Source organism: Scyliorhinus torazame, chromosome 18, assembly GCF_047496885.1.
Source record: "Scyliorhinus torazame isolate Kashiwa2021f chromosome 18, sScyTor2.1, whole genome shotgun sequence".
Lineage (NCBI taxonomy): Eukaryota > Metazoa > Chordata > Chondrichthyes > Carcharhiniformes > Scyliorhinidae > Scyliorhinus > Scyliorhinus torazame.
The window spans coordinates 106862740-106884767 of NC_092724.1; the positions used below are offsets into that span (position 1 = coordinate 106862740).

The 22028-nt window shown below is 50.1% G+C and overlaps 1 protein-coding gene across 2 annotated transcripts in view; it reads left to right on the forward strand.

Moving 5' to 3' along the window:
• The window catches only part of dnah9 (dynein, axonemal, heavy chain 9), a 779494-nt gene that overhangs the window by 719501 nt on the left and 37965 nt on the right, over positions 1-22028 (forward strand). For both annotated transcript variants that reach the window (XM_072483125.1, XM_072483126.1), the window contains one exon: positions 884-1273. In XM_072483125.1, the coding sequence (XP_072339226.1) occupies positions 884-1273 (390 nt within the window). The remainder of the gene's footprint in view (positions 1-883; positions 1274-22028) is intronic.

The window sequence follows — 22028 nt, forward strand, 5'->3', positions numbered from 1 at the left end:
TTATCGGCGGGACTTCGGCCCATCCGGGCCGGAGAATCCAGCGGGGAGGGGGTCCGCCAACCGGCGCGGCCCGACTCCCGCCCCCACCGAATATCCAGTGCCGGAGACTTCGGCAACCGGAGGGGGCGGGATTCACGCCAGCCCCCGGCGATTCTCCGACCCGGCGGGGGGTCGGAGAATGACGCCCCACATCTTTGATCTGTGGGAGAAAACCGGAGCATGCAGAGAAAACACACACAGACAGAGGGCAAGCGTGCAAACTCCACATAGTCACCCAAGACTGGAATTGAATTCGGGACCCTGGCACTGTGAGGCAGCAGCGCTAAGCACTGTGCCACCATGCCACATAATATTCCAAGGGTTCCTGTACACGTTGCTCCATTATTTAACTCTGTGATGATGGATGGGTTTTGAGTGGCTTATAATTGGGCCCATGTGTCTATCGATGAAGCTCAATAGAATGGACTACTAATTCCCTTGAGCCTTTATACGCCACCTGGGAAGGTTTTCTTCACAACTTTTCAGAAAGCAAAATGTTCTTCAGATAGCCAAAAGCACAAAGAGCACCACTTTACTCCTTTCTCTCCTGCCCTATCAGGAGGGGGCTTTACATTTATCTGTTCCCTCCAAGCCCTGCGCATTTAATGCATGGGTGAAGCATGTAACGGCAGGTTTCATTTATTCAGATAATAAAAAAAATGCTTGCACAATTTTCTTATTTTATCACAAAATCAATTTCTCACATCATGGTGATTTTTTTGGCCAAATTCTATGCCAAAGGTGAAAATAAAATAGGTGTGAGCAAAAAAATAGGCGTGAGCCCTGATCCTCTCAACCAATCACTTTCACTGAACGTTTCCTTCTTGCCGCTTTTTCTTCTCAGGGAGAACTGACCATGACCAATGACATGGAGAATCTGCAAAATGCCATCTTCTTTGATCAAGTGCCCGATTCTTGGAATAAACGAGCCTACCCATCAATGGCTGGGCTCGCCAACTGGTTTGTGGACCTCCTCAGCCGCATCAAGGAACTGGAAACCTGGACCTCCGACTTTGCCCTCCCTTCGGCAGTGTGGCTCGCTGGCTTCTTCAACCCACAGTCTTTCCTCACGGCCATCATGCAGTCTATGGCCAGGAGGAATGAGTGGCCTTTAGACAAAATGTGTCTTCAGTGTGACGTCACAAAGAAAAACCGCGAGGATTGCAGCAGTCCGCCCCGCGAAGGTGCCTATGTATACGGTCTGTTCATGGAGGGGGCCCGTTGGGATTCTCAGGTACTCATCACTCTTTCTCTCTCCTTATCTAATTATCTGAAATGCTTCAATTTTTTTGTGAACAGGCTGCAAGATTAGAAAGTAAATCCATAATATTGGGAAGTTCAAGTGCTGTTTAATTAAAGCAACTGGGACTGTTCAGGGCATTGCAAAAAGGCACTAATGGGCTGAGTGACGTCACAACAGCATCTCATTTAAAAGCAGCCAACAGCACTTCTGGGCATTTTGATATAGTTGGGATCTCAATTGAATTTCCTTCCTCCAGTTGATCAAAACAGAGCCTACATTTGGAAGGTTTAATGCCACATAAATGTGAATTATGTTTATCTAGCCAGAATTCCCAAGCCGTCGGGATTCTCTGTTCTCGCCGGCAGTGCAGCCCCGCCCGTGGGTTTCCCAGCGACGTGGGGATGGCTTCAATGGGAAATCTCATTGACAACGGTGGGAACAGATAATCTTGACGCCAACAAATGGAGTGCTGCCAAGAAACAGGCAGCTGGGGACCAGAGAATCCAGCCCATTGTGGTCCCCGCTTAGCTACACACAGCGGGCAAAAAAATACTAATGCTTGAAACAGTGTGAATTTGTTTCTTTGGTTAATTGTTTTCAGCATCCTTTCCGACATTGCTTTCTGATGTCAATGTCATGTTAAGTACAGCATTCTTCTTTATATATGCAGCTTCTACTCGTATCCACGTGATACAGTGTGAGAGTACGCAATTGGCTGTTCTTCTGACACATACTCAATATTAATCCCTGTTTGTATCTTTCAGCAGCTTGCTGCCAGATATAAATAAATTAACTAAAAATTAGGTTGGAATTCCAACAGCAGTCGACAAGCAAAATTAATTCCCACTATCTGTTGGCCACCGCTTTGCTCATTGAAGCATATTCTAATTATTTTTTGAGCAAATTGTGAATCTATAAACAGAAGAAAATAGGTGACGAGACCTCAAAGTTTCAATCTATACATTGAAACTATCAATCTATTTATCCCAGTATAATGTATCACTTGGATTATATGGTGCACTACTCTGTCAAGCTGTCAGTGTAGCTACCCTTTGGAACAATGAAACATAGTAAGTCAAGCTCAGCATCTTGCTCACGCAACAGCAATGGAGCGTAGAACATAAAGAAGTCTAGGGATGTGGTAGATGTTGCTCTAAATGATACATGGCACAAACATCCAAACAAAGGGCTCAGGTTACATTATGAAGCTATGAAACAAATGCCAAATGGATGCCCACAGTCCAAAGATGTGCAGGTTAGGTGGACTGGCCATGCTAAATTGCCCCTTGGGTTATGGGGATGGGGGGGGAGGGACCTGGGCAGGGGGTTCTTTCAGAGGGTCGGTGCAGACTCAATGGGCTGAATGGCCTCCTTATGCACTGTAAGGGTTCTATGCTTCTATGGATGGCAAGTGAGGTGCAGAATCGATGCAAAACCTTGAATAACTTACCTCGGAACAGGGGCACTGTGGTTAATACTGCTGCCTCACCGTGCCACGGATCTTAGTTTGATTCCGACCTTGGGTTACTGGCTGTGTGGAGTTTGTACATTCTCCCCGTTATTGCACGGGTTTCCTTCGGGTGCTCCGGATTCCTCCCACAGTCCAAATATTGGATTGGATTCGATTGGTTTATTGTTACTTGTACCGAGGTACAATGAAAAGTATTGTTCTGCGTGGAGCTCAAACAGATCATTCAGTACATGAAAAGAAAAAACATACAAGGGCAAATATAAAATACACAATGTAAATACATAGACACAGGCATCGGGTGAAGTATACAGGAGTGTAGTACTACTCAGTAGAGAAATTGCCCCTTAATGTCCAAAGATATGTAGGTTAGGTTACTGGGTGCGAGGATAAGTAGAGTGCTCACTCTGAGGGTCAGTGTAGACTCGATGGGCCAAATGGCATCCTTCTGCACTGTAAGGATTCTATGATTCTACTTAGAGGCAAGAGAACTAGGAGTGAGATGAGGAGCTGTTGGGGTTTGGAATGCGCTGCCTGGGAGAGTGGTGGTGGTGGATTCCATAGGAGGTTTCAAAAGAGAGCTGGATATATACTTGCAAGTGATTAATTTATAGGTGTACGGAGATAGGGCTGGGAAATACGACTAGCTAGGTTGCTCTTTTGGGAGCCGATACAGACACAATGGGCCGAATGATCTCCTTCTGTGCTGTAAATAACAAATAAATAACAAACAAACAAAGATGTACATTATTGACTCTGCGCTCTGTGTTCATCTGAGATGTTCAAGAGGCAATATATGGTGCACTGAAGTTATATTTGTCCTCTTTGGGACAGACATCTGGCAGAGCAGTATTGCTACCCAATTCTCTGTATCTGCCCCGTATCCCTGGCTGGGGGTGGCGGGGGTTGGGGTGTCATCAGTCGTGCATAGCTGGCTCTGAGGGGAAATGTCACTGCGACAGGGGAGCCTACCTATGCAGTCGTATGGTGCTGTAGCACCAAAAAGAGCCAATGAGGGACCTAAAGTGGTAGAACCATTGTGACTGTCAGGGTAAGGTCCCACTGATGGTTTCGGCTGAGTCACTGGACCTCTGGGTGAAACTGGAGAAAGAGGCTGATCTACCGGGGGCTCTCCAGGCCCATTAAACATACACCCAGGTCCAGTGGGTGGTGCAAACATGGACAGGCAAGCAGGAGAAAACTTACTTGTACGTCCTTCCACCAGTCCTCAGGCACCTCCCATCCCCCTACCATTTCACACCTTTTTTTCCCCCCACCTTCTTTTTGTTGCCTGCTCCAAAAACCAATTCAAATTGAATCCAATTCATGGTCCCCACAAGAGAGACATACCAAATACAGGCATTACACCTGACCTCACACTCATCTTAGCCAAAAAGCGGAGAAGCGACTCCCCCGCCCCCCTACCTTCTTACCCATTATTTCATATGGTAGAGTCGGCTGGATTGCTCGTGAGGCAGGAGGCAGGGAATAAAAGCGAGGCAGTGTCAATCGTCTGTGGGTGCAATGTTGTAATGAAGAGATTGCACTTCACATTCACACTGCATCCAATGCAAAGTCAAGAATGGAAATGATACTCACACTCACTCTGCCTCAGTTTGTACCTGGTTCGGCCGCATGTAGTATCAACGTGAAGCTGAGATTGATCTGCATCGACATTAAACATGCCATGATTGATGACAGTAAGTGAGAAGCATTTGAAGGGTTTAGTAACAGACTGGAGGGGTTTTAATCTATGAAAAGTGGATCGTATTATTCGGTCATTCTTTTGCTTAAGATTCTAATGCAGGAAGTGCCACAGTTGCTTTTCCAGGATTGTTTCCATTGGTGGATTCAAAACCACCTACCTTACCGGCGGGACAAGGCGGTGCGGGCCGACTCCGGGGTCCTGGAGGGGGCGCGGGGCGATCTGGCCCCGGGGGGTGCCCCCACGATGGCCTGGCCCGCGATTGGGGCCCACCGATCCGCGGGCGGTCCTGTGCCGTGGGGGCACTCTTTCCCTTCCGCCTTCGCCACGGTCTCCACCATGGCGGAGGCGGAAGAGACTCCCTCCACTGCGCATGCGCAGGAATGCCGTCAGCGGCCGCTAACGCTCCTGCACATGCGCCACCCGGAGATGTCATTTCCGCGCCAGCTGGCGGGGCACCAAAGGCCTTTTCCGCCAGCTGGCGGGGCAGAAATTCGTCCGCCGCGGGCCTAGCCCCTTAAGGTTGGGGCTCGGCCCCCCAAGATGTGGAGCATTCCGCACCTTTGGGGCAGCGCGATGCCCGACTGATTTGCGCCATTTTGGGCGCCAGTCGGCGGACATCGCGCCGTTTCCGGAGAATTTCGCCCCAGTTCTTGATGTAAGTCTGCCCGCTTATCTCACATTTAAACAATGCACATTAAATGTGGAAGATTGTATATTTTTTTTAAAGCAAGTGGCTGCTACTTGACATTCCATTCTCATTATCTCTACATTACATTCAGAAACCAATGCTTTTATTTATTTATCCTGTGGCATACAGATTAACAAAATGCCTCTGAGAAATGCGGTGTAGAATGTGATATTTGGGAGCACTTAGCAAAAAGCTTGCAGAGCAACAGTAACGTTTCATACCAGCTATCAGTTTAAGTATTCATGTACATTGATGAAACCTCGTTTTGCTACATTGAAAAAAAATCATAGCATAATAAGCCAAAAACAGATTATTATGAACAAAAATGCTTTGTTCCCACTCAGGGAATTCATATTCTCAACTCCAAATTATCCAACATTTACCCCACAGGTAGGATACCGATCGACTATTAGACGTTAGGCGCTGGGTACAAATATAAGGCTCGATGAAGGTGGAGTGTTTCTGCACAAGAGTTGACAGCAAGACAGGCAGCTTTGGCCTTGTGCTGTTAATTCTATGCAATGTCCTCCAAGTCACCATTTGTTTCCATGTTCTTTTTTAAAAAAAATATATTTTATTCAAAATTTTTGGCCAACCATAACAGTACATTGTGTATCTTTTACACAGTAATATAACAATATAAATAACAATGGCCAGTTTTTTAAACAAGAAATAAATAATATATAAACAACATCAAAATTAAAAAACAAAACTAAATGGCAACTGCCTTGTCCCAAATTAATACTCTCCAAAAATACAATTCAGCAGTCCAGTATACAATTATCTATAACAACAACCTATACATATTATACTTATACACTAACATCCCTTTTCCCCCCCCCCACCCCCCCCCCCCACACCTCCCCCCCCCCCCCCCCCCCCCCCCCCCACCCACCCCCACCCACCCCCGGGTTGCTGCTGCTGTCTTCTTCTTTTCCATTCCCTCTATCTTTCTGTGAGGTATTTGATGAACGGTGAACCCTTGAGCCGATCCCCTTAGGACAAACTTAATCCGTTCCAGCTTTATAAACCCTGCCATGTCATTTATCCAGGTCTCCACACCCGGGGGCTTGGCTTCCTTCCACATCAACAGTATCCTGCGCCGGGCTACTAGGGACGCAAAGGCCAAAACATCAGCCTCTTTCGCCTCCTGCACTCCCGGCTCTTCTGCAACCCCGAATATAGCCAACCCCCAGCTTGGTTCGACCTGGACCCCCACCACCTTCGAAAGCACCTTTGTCACCCCCACCCAAAACCCCTGTAGTGCCGGACATGACCAGAGCATGTGGGTGTGATTCGCTGGGCTTCTCGAGCATCTCGCACACCTATCCTCTACTCCAAAAAATTTACTGAGCCGTGCTCCAGTCATAGGACGATGAGTTTACCCTACCTAGGGCATCAGCCCACAGCCCCTCCTCAATCTCCTCCCCCAGCTCTTCTTCCCATTTCCCTTTCAGCTCATCTACCATAATCTCCCCCTCGTCCCTCATTTCCCTATATATGTCTGATACCTTACCGTCCCCCACCCATGTCTTTGAGATCACTCTGTCCTGCACCTCCTGCGTCGGGAGCTGCGGGAATTCCCTCACCTGTTGCCTCGCAAAAGCCCTCAGTTGCATATACCGGAATGCATTCCCTTGGGGCAACCCATATTTTTCGGTCAGCGCTCCCAGACTTGCAAACGTCCCATCTACAAACAGATCTCTCAATTGTGTTACTCCTGCTCTTTGCCATGTTCCGAATCCCCCATCCATTCTCCCCGGAGCAAACCTATCGTTATTTCTTATCGGGGACCACACCGAGGCTCCAGTCTTTCCCCTATGCCGCCTCCACTGCCCCCAAATTTTCAGAGTAGCCACCACCACCGGGCTTGTGGTGTATTTCTTCGGTGAGAACGGCAACGGCGCCGTCACCATAGCTTGTAGGCTAGTCCCCCTGCAGGATGCCCTCTCCAATCTCTTCCACGCCGCACCCTCCTCTTCTCCCATCCACTTACATACCATTGAGATATTGGCGGCCCAGTAGTACTCACTTAGGCTCGGTAGTGCCAGCCCCCCCCCTATCCCTACTATGCTGCAAAAATCCCTTCCTCACTCTCGGGGTCTTCCCGGCCCACACAAAACTCATGATACTCTTCTCAATCCTTTTGAAAAAAGCCTTCGTGATCACCACCGGGAGGCACTGAAACACAAAGAGGAATCTCGGGAGGACCACCATTTTAACCGCCTGCACCCTCCCTGCCAGTGACAGGGATACCATGTCCCATCTCTTGAAGTCCTCCTCCATCTGTTCCACTAATCGCGTTAAATTTAACCCATGCAATGTACCCCAATTCTTGGCTATCTGGATCCCCAAGTAGCGAAAGTCCCTTGTTACCTTCCTCAGCGGTAAGTCCTCTATTTCTCTGCTCTGCTCCCCTGGATGCACCACAAACAACTCACTTTTCCCGATGTTCAGTTTATATCCTGAAAATTCTCCAAACTCCCCAAGTATCCGCATTATCTCTGGCATCCCCTCCGCCGGGTCCGCCACATACAATAACAAATCGTCCGCATACAGAGATACCCGGTGTTCTTCTCCTCCCCTGAGTACTCCCCTCCACTTCCTGGAACCCCTCAATGCTATTGCCAGGGGCTCAATCGCCAGTGCAAACAATAATGGGGACAGAGGACATCCCTGCCTCGTCCGTCTATGGAGCCGAAAATACGCAGACCCCCCTCCATTCGTGACCACGCTCGCCATCGGGGCCCTATACAGCAGCTGTATCCATCTAATATACTCATCTCCAAAGCCAAATCTCCTCAACACCTCCCACAAATAATCCCACTCCACTCTATCAAATGCTTTCTCGGCATCCATCGCCACCACTATCTCTGCTTCCCCCTCTGGTGGGGGCATCATCATTACCCCTAGCAGCCTCCGTATATTCGTATTCAGCTGTCTCCCCTTCACAATCCCAGTTTGGTCCTCATGGACCACCCCCGGGACACAATCCTCTATCCTCATTGCCATTACCTTGGCCAGAATCTTAGCGTCTACGTTCAGGAGAGAAATAGGCCTATAGGACCAGCATTGCAGCGGGTCTTTTTCCTTCTTTAAGAGAAGCGATATCGTTGCCTCTGACATAGTCGGGGGCAGCTGTCCCCCTTCCCTCGCCTCATTAAAGGTTGTCATCAGTAGCGGGGCGAGCAAGTCCACATATTTCCTGTAAAATTCAACTGGGAATCCACCCGGTCCCGGGGCCTTCCCCGCCTGCATGCTCCTAATTCCTTTCACTACTTCCTCCATTTCGATCTGTACTCCCAGTCCCACCCTCTCCTGCTCCTCCACCTTAGGAAATTCCAGCTGGTCCAGAAAACACATCATTCTCTCCTTCCCATCCGGGGGCTGAGCTTCATATAATCTTTCATAGAATGCCTTGAACACTCCATTCACTCTCTCCGCTCCCCGCTCCATCTCTCCCTCCTCATCCCTCACTCCCCCTATTTCCCTCGCTGCTCCCCTTTTCCTCAATTGGTGGGCCAGCAACCTGCTCGTCTTCTCCCCATATTCGTACTGTACACCCTGTGCCTTCCTCCACTGTGCCTCTGCAGTACCCGTTGTCAGCAAATCAAATTCTACGTGTAGACTTTGCCTTTCCCTGTACAGTCCCTCCTCCGGTGCCTCCGCATATTGCCTGTCCACCCTCAGAAGTTCTTGCAGCAACCGCTCCCGTTCCCTACTCTCCTGCTTTCCTTTATGTGCCCTGATTGATATCAGCTCCCCTCTAACCACTGCCTTCAGCGCCTCCCAGACCACTCCCACCTGGACCTCCCCATTATCATTGAGTTCCAAGTACTTTTCAATACACCCCCTCACCCTTAGACACACCCCCTCATCCGCCATTAGTCCCATGTCCATTCTCCAGGGTGGACGCCGTTCTTTTTCCTCCCCTATCTCCAAGTCCACCCAGTGTGGAGCGTGATCCGAAATAGCTATAGCCGTATACTCCGTCCCCCTCACCTTCGGGATCAACGCCCTTCCCAAAACAAAAAAGTCTATTCGCGAATAAACTTTGTGGACATAGGAGAAAAACAAAAACTCCTTACTCCTAAGTCTGCTAAATCGCCATGGGTCTACTCCTCCCATCTGCTCCATAAAGTCTTTAAGCACCTTGGCTGCTGCCGGCCTCCTTCCAGTCCTGGACCTCGATCTGTCCAGCCCTGGTTCCAGCACCGTGTTAAAATCTCCACCCATTATCAACTTCCCCACCTCTAGGTCCGGGATACGTCCTAACATGCGCCTCATAAAGTTGGCATCATCCCAGTTCGGGGCATATACGTTCACTAAGACCACCGCCTCCCCCTGTAATTTGCCACTCACCATCACGTATCTGCCCCCACTATCCGCCACTATAGTCTTTGCCTCAAACATTACCCGCTTCCCCACTAGTATAGCCACCCCCCTGTTTTTCGCATCTAGCCCCGAATGAAACACCTGCCCCACCCATCCTTTGCGTAGTCTAACCTGGTCTATCAGTTTCAAATGTGTCTCCTGTAACATAACCACATCTGCCTTAAGTTTCTTAAGGTGTGCGAGTACCCGTGCCCTCTTTATCGGCCCGTTCAGCCCTCTCACATTCCACGTGATCAGCCGGGTTGGGGGGCTCTTTACCCCCCCCCCCCCCCTTGTCGATTAGCCATCCCCTTTTATCCAGCTCCTCACCCGGTTCCCACGCAGCTGTGTCTCCCCCAGGCGGTGCCCTCCCGCCCCGCCCACCCCACCCCATACCAGCTCCCCCTTCTCCCCAGCAGCAGCAACCCAGTAAATCCCCCCTCCCACCCCCCCGGCTAGATCCCCCACTAGCGTAGTTACTCCCCCCATGTTGCTCCCAGAAGTCAGCAAACTCTGGCCGACCTCGGCTTCCTCCCGTGACCTCGGCTCGCACCGTGCGACGCCCCCTCCTTCCTGCTTCCCTATTCCCGCCATAATTATCATAGCGCGGGAACAAAGCCCGCGCTTCCCTTTTGGCCCTGCCCCCAATGGCCAACGCCCCCAGCTCCTTCACCTCCCTTCCTCCCTCCCCCACAACCTGTGGAAGAGAGAAAAGTTACCGGGTCGCAGGATTAACAACATAAAAATCATCTCTTCCCCCCTTTTTCCCGCCTCTTCGCCCCCCATATTCGCCCCACCACTTTGTCTCAAACATTCTTTTTTAATAACCCGCTTATTCCAATTTCTCTTCAACAATAAATGTCCACGCCTCATCCGCCGTTTCAAAGTAGTGGTGCTTCCCTTGATATGTGACCCACAGTCTTGCCGGCTGCAGCATTCCAAATTTAATCTTCTTTTTATGAAGCACCGCCTTGGCCCGATTAAAGCTCGCCCTCCTTCTCGCCACCTCCGCACTCCAGTCTTGATATACGCGGATCACCGCGTTCTCCCACCTACTGCTCCGAGTTTTCTTTGCCCATCTGAGGACCATCTCTCTGTCCTTAAAACGGAGGAATCTCACCACTATGGCTCTGGGAATTTGTCCTGCTCTCGGTCCTCGCGCCATCACTCGGTATGCTCCCTCCACCTCCAACGGACCCGTCGGGGCCTCCGCTCCCATTAACGAGTGCAGCATCGTGCTCACATATGCCCCGACGTCCGCCCCTTCTGCACCTTCAGGAAGACCAAGAATCCTTAAATTTTTCCTCCTCGCATTATTCTCCAGCACCTCCAGCCTTTCCACACATCGTTTATGGTGTGCCTCGTGCATCTCCGTCTTCACCACCAGGCCCTGTATATCGTCCTCGTTCTCGGCAGCCTTTGCCTTCACGACCCGAAGCTCCCGCTCCTGGGTCTTTTGCTCATCTTTTAGCCCTTCAATCGCCTGTAATATCGGGGCCAACAGCTCCTTCTTCATCTCCTTTTTAAGCTCTTCCACGCAGCGTTTCAAAAACTCGTGTTGTTCAGGGCCCCATATTAAACTGCCACCTTCCGACGCCATCTTGGTTTGTGCCTGCCTTCCTTGCCGCTGCTCTAAAGGATCCACCGCAATCTGGCCACTTTCCTCTCTTTTTTCCATCCGTGTCCAGGGGGGATTCCCTTCTGGTTTACCGCACAGTGCTTTTAGCCGTTAAAATTGCCGTTGGGGCTCTTATTAAGAGCCCAAAAGTCCGTTCCACCGGGAGCTGCCGAAACGTGCGACTTAGCTGGTCATCACCGCACCCGGAAGCTTGTTTCCATGTTCAAGTTACACCCTGATTCATTTTTTTTAAATTTAGAGTACCCAATTCATTTTTTCAAATTAAGTGGCAATTTAATGTGACCAATCCACCGACCCTGCATATTGTTGGGTTATGGGGGAGAAACCCACGGAAACATGGGGAGAATGTGCAAACTCCACACGGACAGTGACCTAGAGCCGGGATCTAACCTGGGACCTCGGTGCCACCGTGCTGCCCTTCCCGATTCATTTTTCTAAATAAATTTAGAGTACTCAATTATTTTCTTTTCCAATTAAGGGACAATTTAGTGTGGCCATTCACCCACCCTGCACATTTTTGGGTTGTGGGGGTGAGACCCATTCAAACATGGGGAGAATGTGCAAATTCCACACGGACAGTGACCCAAGGCCAAGATTGAACCCAGGTCCTCGGCGCTGTGAGATAGCAGTACTAACCACTGCGGCAGGTTGTCACCCAATTTCTTTTTAAAATTAGGCCATTGGGCTGGATTTCATGCAAAGGAGGTGACCCTGCCTGGACTTAGAATTCCTACAGTGTAGAAGGAGGCCATTCAACCCATCGCGTCTGCACCAGCCCTGTGAAAGAGTAACTTATCTGTGTCCACTTCCCCGCCCAATCCCCTTAACCCCAGCTAACCTGCACACCTTTGGACACTAAAGGGTAATTGAGCATGGCCAATCCACCTAACCTGCACATCTTTGGACTGAGAGAGGGAACTGGAGCACATGGAGGAAACCCACGCAGACACGGGGAGAAAAGGCAAACTCCACAGTCAGGTATCCAAAATCGGAATTGAACCTGAGTCCCTGATGCTGGGAGGCAGCAGTGCTGACTGTGCCACCATGCCAGCCACTTAAAACCAGCAGCTGAACCTGCCTCCACCAGAAGCGTGAGCCCTTTGTATGTCTGTCGGGCTGTTAATTGGCTCAAAGGGGGTCTTGCACCCCCGACCTGGGAGCAGGATCAACCCCCTAGTCCCAGCTGTGTGACCAGGAGGTGTGGTCACTGCCTGGACTGCAGCCCGCCCAGTCCACCATACCAAGGAGCCAAAGAGGCTGGGATCAAAGGCTAGTGGGAAGCTTCACTGGGACCAATCCGGCAATGCAGGTGGAGGGCCAGGTTTGGCATGGCAGGCCCAGGGGGTGGGAGGGGTGCGGGGCAGAAATACATGAGATGCGGGGGGGAGTGCCCTGGAGGGGTCCACCATTGGACAAAAGGTGGCTGAACAGCAGAGCGACCACCTGAAATCCCTCAGCCTGCAAAAAGGCTCCCAGATTTTACCCTTTCCCCCCCAAAAGTAAAATGTCAGTGGCAGTGAGAGGAGCCGATTAATTGGTCATTAACTGGCCACGAAATAGTTTTAATTGGCCCAAGGGCAGGTGGAACACATTGCGTCTTCCACCCACCCCCCATCCCCACTGATAAAATGCTAGCGGTTTACGGTCAGCAATGGACATGGTGCCATTACCATGGGGCATAATTTTATCCCCCACTCCCCCAACTGCCAACCTAGCACTGGGGTGGAGGGTAAAATTCCACCCATTTTCCTCACTGCTGCTCTTGCTTCGACAGCTACTATGATGCTTTCAATAAAGATACTGTTTCCAGATCCTTCAACGATTAATCAGGTGGGAATGTTTGTGATCAATGACAAAAGTAACTATTAGCTTCTTTGACGTTACCTAAAAACTCTAAAACCAAAAACTTCCCTTATATTTGAATTTATTACCAGTTATTATCATTGTTACAATATTAATCAACGCCGAGACTTCTCGCCATTAGCAAGAGGATTACCAGTGCTAGGGATTAAAACATATATTCCAATTATAAGTGCCCGGTGTCAGTATCCGAGGACAGTTGAATGCAAACTAATGTTCCCGCGTATTCCTCTCCAGCCATGTACCTTAACTCCAAGCTCAGAAAAGTATTCCTTACTGCTCCACCGTGAACCACTCCATTTCCCAAACTGGTCATCGAAGTGAAGATGAAAATTGACCCAAATTAATACTGAGTCAACGGTGTTGTTGAATTTTAATTTGTTCTAATTAAATAAATCCCAGGGTTTTAAATGTGGCCTTCTGTTGAGTACCACCTAGGACAAGTAGCATATGCATTCCTCGTGTACCAGTGTGTTAGGATACCAGGCTTAGTGTAATAGAAGGAAAAATATATAATAGCCTATTATTTTCCATTATTTTTATTATTTGACAGATGTGGGCATCACTAGCAAGGCCAACATTTGTTGCCAAACCCTAATTGCCCTTGAACGGAGTGGCTTGCTGAGTCATTTTGGAGAGCAGCTGGTAGCATTACGAACAATCTGGAGTCACATGTAGGCCAGACCAGAAAGACATTTAATCAGAGGGGATGGAGCAGAGGTTGGGTGCAGTGTATATCCGCTGTGTGTGGTGAGCCCTCCCCAGAAGGGCTAGAGGATCGAGTGTAAGGAACATGATAGATGGGATGATGGTGATGTCAGTGAGAGAATCAGTGTTGATATGTGTCCCTCACTAATGAATGTGTGAGATCTATGAAGAGCGTAGCTGTGTGAGTACATGAGAGTTTTATGCTGGAGAGAGCTGAGAGAGAACTTAACCTGATAGAGTGGACGAGATCTGTGACAAAGCATACTGATGTTATCTGCGAGGGTATCCCAACTTGGAACACCACCTCGTAAGGAACATCACCTCGTAGGGGTGTATAGTTTTATTTTGTTTTGGTGTGAGGAGTCAAGTGAAACTCCTGTGAGAACAAATAGCCCAGTTGTCATATGCCAATTATGAAAGACTGCTTATTAAAGTAAAGAAAAGATAAATACACACAAACAGGATTACTCTACTCTCACACAATTAAGATATATGAATTGCTAAACAGACGCATAAAAGTACACCTTGTTACAACATAGATCTACGATACCTGGGGCGAAATTCTCCGGTATCGGCGCGATGTCCGCCGACTGGCGCCCCAAACGGCGCAAATCAGTCGGGCATCGCGCCGTCCCAAAGGTGCAGAATGCTCCGCATCTTGGGGGGCCGAGCCCCAACTTTAAGGGGCTAGGCCCGCGCCGGACTAATTTCCGCCCCGCCAGCTGGTGGAAAAGGCCTTTGGTGCCCCGCCAGCTGGCGCGGAAATGACATCTCCGGGCGGCGCATGCGCGGGAGCGTTAGCGGCCGCTGACGGCATTCCCGCGCATGCGCAGTGGAGGCAGTCTCTTCCGCCTCCGCCATGGTGGAGACCGTGGTGAAGGCGGAAGGAAAAGAGTGCCCCCACGGCACAGGCCCGCCTGCGGATCAGTGGGCCCCGATCGCGGGCCAGGCCACCGTGGGGGCACCCCCCGGGGCCAGAACGCCCCGCGCCCCCCCCAGGACCCTGGAGCCCGCCCGCGCCGCCTTGTCCCGCCGGTAAGGTAGGTGGTTTAATCTACGCCGGCGGGACAGGCATTTTAGCAGCGGGACTTCGGCCCATCCGGGCCGGAGAATCGCAGGGGGGCCCGCCAACAGGCGCGGCGTGATTCCCGCACCCGCCGAATATCCGGTGCCGGAGAATTCGGCAACCAGCGGGTGCGGGATTTACGCCAGCCCCCGGCGAATCTTATGTAGTCTGTAAGACTTCCCATTCCCCAACCAACATCCAAATTGAATAACGAGCTAAAGTTACTACACTATACAGGGATGATGCTCAAATCTGGGAACTGTCTTTCTTCTGGTCCAGCGAAGATATTTTAAAACTCTGCACTGCCTTGGCTCTAAGAGTTAAAAGCTTGTTTGCTGTAAACTTGGCCTTTAGGCTTGGTAGCTGGAAACTGGCTTGTCTGCTTTCTGAGACTGCTAGATGATAACTGCCTCTCCTGGCTCTCAGCGTCTGGGCAATTATTCCTTTGTTGTTCTTTGATTATGCCTTCTGTGTATTCAGCTGTTTGCCCCCTTCAACTTCCTTGATTATACATTAACATGTGCACATCTCAGGGAACTCCCCAATTGTCTATAATCTGTTTCTCCGCCATAAGCTATTCAAATTTGATTATTATCTAAATTGCCGTTCTAAACTCTTTACCGGGAGAGATGCATACCGATTGAGACCCTTTGAATGCTGTCTCCAGGCAGATTCTTGACAGACCATTGATTCGCTTCCTGCATTGCTTTGTACTTCTGGCACGGTTGCCAGTTGCATTGACCCACTGGGCAACACCCTCCCAGTCCAGAGAGATGGCGTTTGAGTGTTTCCTAGAGCCATCCCTCGTGTACAGGGCATGCCTCTGCTCCTGGACTCTTCGAATCAAGGTGTCAAGGGTCTGGTGGCTAAAGAGGACTTCTGCCTTCTTCTTGAGGGAGATGGCTTTTTGCTTGTGGCTGGACCCAATGTTGGCAGGAGAGAATGATAGAAGTGTGTTGCACTGGTGTTTAAATCAGACGCTGGGATCTTTGACCCCACTAGCAGGCGATGAGCGGATGAATCAGCTCCCGACCCGCCAATTAATTCAGAGAGATACTCGCTCGTGCATAATTACTGGGATCAAAGCGTGGGATGGGGGCGTGAATTCATGCCATTCTGACCAGTGGGAATGGTGCCCTCCCCCCGACGTGCCTGGCATCGCACTTTGACAAAAAAATAGAAAATTCCACCCTAGGTTTCAATTATAGTTTTTTAAATAATTAATTGAATTTAAATTCCAACAGCTGCCATGGTAGGATGTGAACCCCAGGGTCCCGAAGACAATAATCTGATTTTCTAGATTGCGAGTCTAGTAACATTGCCACTATGCCGCCATCTCTTCCTTATCTGGATCCCAGAATGTTGTTCCCTCTGGTTGTGGGGTCTAGAACACGGGGGTAGCAGTCTCAGGATACGGGGTAGACCATTTAGGACTGAGATGAGGAGAAACCTCTTTAGTCACAAGGTGGTGAACCCATGGGATTCTCGACCACAAGAAGGCTGCGGAGGCCAAGTCACTGAATATATTTCAGAAGGAAATAGATATTTAGATTCTAAAGGCATCAAGAGGTATGGGAGAGTGCGCAAGTATGGCGTTGAGGTACAGGATCACCTATGATATTGAACAACAGAGCAGGTTTGTTGGGCTGAATGACCTACTCCTGCCTTTATTATCTATGTTTCTTGAACAATCCCCCTGAACTAACGTGCCTTTGTGATTGAGCCATAATTCTTCATATTTACCATCCACATCATTTGTCACCATAAATGTTTTGTTTTCCTATTTCCTCTCAGTGATAATATCGCACATTGAAAACACCTTGAGGGCACAGGAAAACCCATCAAATTTGTATGCAGTTATCTCAATAGACTGAGCAATGTTTGGACTTAATGGCAGAATGATTTCTAAATTCAGTTGTCGCCTTATTTCAGGACTTTAGGACTTACCCTTTCTTTATTTTGTTACTGTTCTAACAGAGGCTGGAAGTGTTAAACCTGACTGATCTGTGGCTGGAAGCCTTGCTAGAAACAGAGTCACTAAAGTCTCCTATGCTTGAGTTCTCTGTCATTCTTTGTGATAATCAAACCACTTGGTTGAATGATAGTCGCTGAGATAGTTGATGTGGCTTTTTGGTGTCAGTTAGTTATCCCAAATCACCTAACTGTTCTGAGATGGAGTAGCTGTGATCTTTCTGCAACCAGATAAGCTTCTCATGGTGCAGCCCCTCAGAATTGCACCCTCCTTGTGCTTTCTACCTCTGGCTGCCTTTAGTACAGAGCACAAGGTGATATATCCCAATAACTGGACTGTTGAGCTCATGGCCTGACATCCAGTACTGGATGCGCAGAAATTTGCCCCAAATTAATGGGGGACGACTGAAGCCTTCGCTCACCACCACAAACTCTGTTCCCCAACCACAGAATCTATCCCAATCCGTGGCAACTGACTGAGGCTGGATCGAGCTGTTTTCAATCTCGGTGTCATATTTGACCCCAAGATGAGCTCCATGCCACCTATGTGGGTAATTTCCATCTCCACTCTGCTCGACTCCACTCTGCAATCGACTCATTTGCTACTGAACACTCATTCACGCCTTTGCTATTCCAATGCACTCTTGGCTGGCTTCCCACCCTTCACCGTTTGTAAACTTCCGGTCATCCGTAATTTTGCTTCCCATGCCTCATTCACCAATAACCTCGGGGCTCGCTAATCTACATTGAATTCCAGGAAAGCAATGTCTCAATTTATTTATTTTTTATTTTTTCATAAATGTTTTTTATTGGATTTTTGAACAAAATATATTTACCGTTATGTACACAGAATAAGATATCTATCTATATATATATATATATAGAAGAGAAGACACAAACAGACCAAGAAAATAAAAAGCAATAATAAAAACGAAATAAAAAGTAATATAGAATAACTGGTACAGTATTATGCACACCAGCTCAACAGCAGCAACTCTGTACAATTGGCAATATTATTTACAACACATAAGTAGGCATCTGTTTGGGGGGGGGGGGGGGGGGGGGGGGAGGTAGGTACACATTTGTGTGCTGGAGAAACAATTACAGTGAGCAATACTCGAATGGGTCTGGTGTTGGTGTTGTCACTTGCTTCTCCCGGACGGATCTCGCTGCCGCTGTCGTTTCGCGTTCACCTCCACTTGAGCCGTTCGTCCGTCTTTCGCCTGGACTCTCCTTGCTCTCTGTTCCTGTAGATGCCAAGTTTGTTATCATTTCCCGTGCCCTCCTTCCGGCTATCATTCGCCTGCCTCCCACCTCCCTGGTTCTCCTCTATTGTTCCCTGACTCTTCACTCTCCCCTCCCCTTCCCCCCCTTCTGCTCCCTCCCCCACTCCTGTGGTTCACCTTTCTTTCCTCTTAGGTCTAGCTGTCCCCCCCCTCTCCCGGTCTATCTCTCCCTCTCATGCCTTGGCTACTTTCCCCTGATTCTTGGCTACCTGGCTATTCTTCTGCTTGTTCATTGGCCACAAACAGGTCCCGGAACAATTGGGTGAATGGCTCCCACGTTCTGTGGAAGCCGTCGTCTGACCCTCGGATGGTGAATTTGATTTTCTCCATTTGGAGAGATTCTGAGAGGTCGGACAGCCAGTCTGCAGCTTTGGGTGGTGCTGCTGACCGCCAGCCGAGCAGGATTCTACAGCGGGGTGATCAGGGAGGCAAAGGCAAGGGCGTCCGCCCTCCTCCCCAGGAATAGATCTGGCTGGTCTGATACCCCAAAGACCGCCACTTTCGGGCATGGCTCCACCCTCATCCCCACCACTTTGGACATTGTCTCAAAGAAGGCTGTCCAGTACCCCGCAAGTCTGGGGCAAGCCCAGAACATGTGGGCGTGGTTGGCTGGGCCACCTTGGCACCGTTCACATCTGTCCTCCACCTCCGGGAAGAACCTACTCATACGGGTTCTTGTTAAGTGGGCTCTATGTACCACTTTTAGCTGCGTCAGGCTGAGCCTTGCGCACGTGGAGGTGGAGTTGACCCTATGCAGTGCTTCGCTCCAGAGTCCCCACCCTATTTCAATCCCCAGGTCTTCCTCCCATTTCTTTCTTGTTGCGTCCAGTACGGTGTCGGCCCTTTCTACCAGTCGGTCATACATGTCGCTGCAGTTCCCTTAATCTAGGATGCTTGCGTTCAGTAACTCTTCCAGCAGTGTCTGTCGTGGCGGTTGTGGGTACATCCTTGTCTCCTTTCGTAGGAAGTTTTTGAGTTGCAGGTACCTTCGCTCGTTCCCCTGGTTAGCTGGAATCTCTCTGTCAGTTCGTCCAGTGTTGCAATCCTGCCGTCGGTGTATCGGTCCCTGACTGTCAGTGTCCTTCTGTCCTGTCCCCACCTTTTGAAGATGGCGTCAGTCAGTGCTGGCGTGAACCTATGGTTGTTGCAAATGGGAGCTTTGTCCGACCTTTTGGTCAGACCAAATTGCTGCCGTAGTTGGTTCCAGGACTGGAGGGTGGCTATCACCACCTGGGCTGCTGGAGTGTTTTTGGGTGGGGATGGGAGTGCTGCCGTGGCGAGGGCCCGGAGGGAGGTCCCCATGCAGGAGGCCTCTTCCGCGCGCACCCACTCGGCTTCTGGCTCCTTGATCCATCCCCTTATTCTCTCGGCCGTCGCCGCCCAGTGGTAGAATTGTAGGTTTGGCAGAGCTAGCCCCCCCTTGATTTTGTTTTTTGTAGGACCTTCTCTGGGATCCTCGCATTCTCCCCCTCCCCCCATACGAACACCACAATTAGTTTGTCGAATGCTTTGAAAAAGGCCTTGGGGATGTAGATCGGGATGGATCTAAGTAGGAAGAGGTATCTGGGCAGTACGTTCATTTTGATCGTCCGGACACTCCCCGTGAGGGACCGTGGGAGTGTGTTCCATCTTTGCAGGTCCTTTTATACTTCTTCTGTCAGACTGGTGAGGTTCCATTTGTGGATCCCTTTCCAGTCGTGGGCTATTTGGATCCCCAGGTAGTGGAATTTGTGTCTGGCTTGTTTAAACGGCAGTCCCGTTAGGGCTGCCCCACCTACTTGTGGGTGTACCGGGAAGATCTCGCTTTTGCTAATGTTGCGTTTGTAGCCTGAGAAGGCGCCAAACTCTTTCAGGAATGCGATGATTCCGTCCAAGCTGCTCTGTGGATCCGAAATGTAGAAGAGCAGGTTATCTGCATAGAGTGAGACTCTGTGCTCCCTGCCGCCCCCTTTGGATCCCCTCCAGATTTTTGCTGCTCTGAGCGCGATTGCTAGTGGTTCGATCGCTAGAGCGAACAGCAGTGGGGACAGTGGGCATCCTTGTCTGGTGCCCCTGTGCAGCTGGAAGTATCGGGGGTTGGTGTTGTTGGTCTGTACGCTCGCCATGGGAGCGTTGTACAGGGAGTTTTACCCAGGAGGTGAACCCTGTTCCAAGCCCGAACCGCTCAGTACCTCTATGAGGTATTTCCATTCGACCCTGTCGAAGGCCTTTTCTGCGTCTAGGGAATCGATCACCTCTGGTGTTCTCTCCCCGGAGGGGGTCATTATAACATTCAGCAGGCGCCTGATGTTCAAGGTAAGCTGTCTACCTTTGACAAAGCCCGTCTGGTCCTCTGCGACCACCTCTGGTACACAGTCTTCTAGCCTTTCGGCTAGGATTTCGGCTAGTATTTTGTCATCTGCGTTCAGCAGTGAGATGGGTCTGTATGACCCACATTCCATTGGGTCTTTATCTTTCTTAGGTATCAGCGAGATTGAGGCCTGTGCTAGCGTGGGTGGCAGTGTGCCCCTCGCTAGCGAGTCTGTGAACATCTCCCGCAGGTGCGGGGCCAGTGCTGTTGCAAGTTTTTTGTAGAAGTCCGCCGGGAACCTGTCTGGTCCCGGCGCCTTCCCCGCCTGCATGGAGCTAATGCTGTCCATGATCTCTCCCACTGCTAGTGGTGCTTCCGGGCCCCGTTTTTGCCCTCCCCCATGACTGGTATGTCCAGTCCATCATGGAACCGTTTCATCCTGGATTCCCCCATTTGGGGCTCTGGGTTGTACAGCCCTTGGTAGAAGGCCTTGAAGGTTTTGTTGATCTTTTCTGTTTCTGACGTGCCCCTGGTATCCCTGATTTGTGCAATTTCTCTGGTGGCTACCTGCTTTCTCAGCTGGTGTGCCAACAGGAGGCTGGCTTTGTCTCCGTGTTCGTGTAGGGTCCCACATGCCTGGTGGAGTTGGTGCACTGCTTTCCTGGTGGAGAGCAGATCAAATTTCCTTTGTAGCTCTTTCTTCTCCGCCAGGAGCTCTACGGTCGGGGCCTCGGAGTATTTACGGTCTACCTCCAGTATGGAGTCGACCAGCTGCTGCCTAGCCGCCCTTTCCTCCCTGTCTCTTCGCGCTTTGAAAGCGATGATTCCCCTCTTAGTACGGCCTTTAGCGCTTCCTCATAGAGGTACTGGTTGTTCTACATGTACTCTGCTATGGCCTGCGATATCTTTTCATTGAAGGCCTTGTCAGTTAGTAGGGCAACGCCCAACCTCCATGTGGGGCGTTGGGCCCTGCCCGTCTCCAGTATCACGTCCATGTAGTGTGGAGCGTGGTCGGATATCACAATTGCGGAGTATTCCACTTTGTCTATCCCCGGAAGCACCGTTTTCCCCACCACAAATAAGTCAATTCTGGTGTATACGTTGTGTACTGGGGAGAAGAAGGAGAACTCCTTCCCCCCTGAGTGTGTGAACCTCCAGGGGTCCACTGTTCCCATCTGTTCCATAAAGTGACCGAGTTCCCTTGCCATGCTTGAGGGTTTCCCCTTTTTGGGGCTTGATCTGTCAGCAGTTGGATCCTGTACACAGTTGAGGTTCCCCTCCATGATTAGTCGATGCTTCGCTATGTCAGGGATTTCTGCCATGGTCTTTTTGATGAAGCTTGTGTCGTCCCAGTTGGGCGCGCACACGTTAACTAGTACTACCGGTGCCCCATCGAGGGCCCTGCTTACCACGACGTACCATCCCCCTGGGTCCGTAACTGTCTTTGTCGCCCTAAACATCGTCCTGTTGCCGATCAGTATCGCCACCCCCCTGGTCCTCGTCCCATAGCAGGAATGGTAGGTTTGTCCCACCCAGCCCTTTCGTACCCGCAGTCGGTCCTGCTCTCTCAGGTGTGTCTCTTGGCGGAAGACTATGTCGGCCTTCATATTTATTAGGTGGGTGAGGACTCTGGATCTTTTCAGTGGGCCATTGTGTTCCCTTACGTTCCAGGTGACTATCCTGGTGGG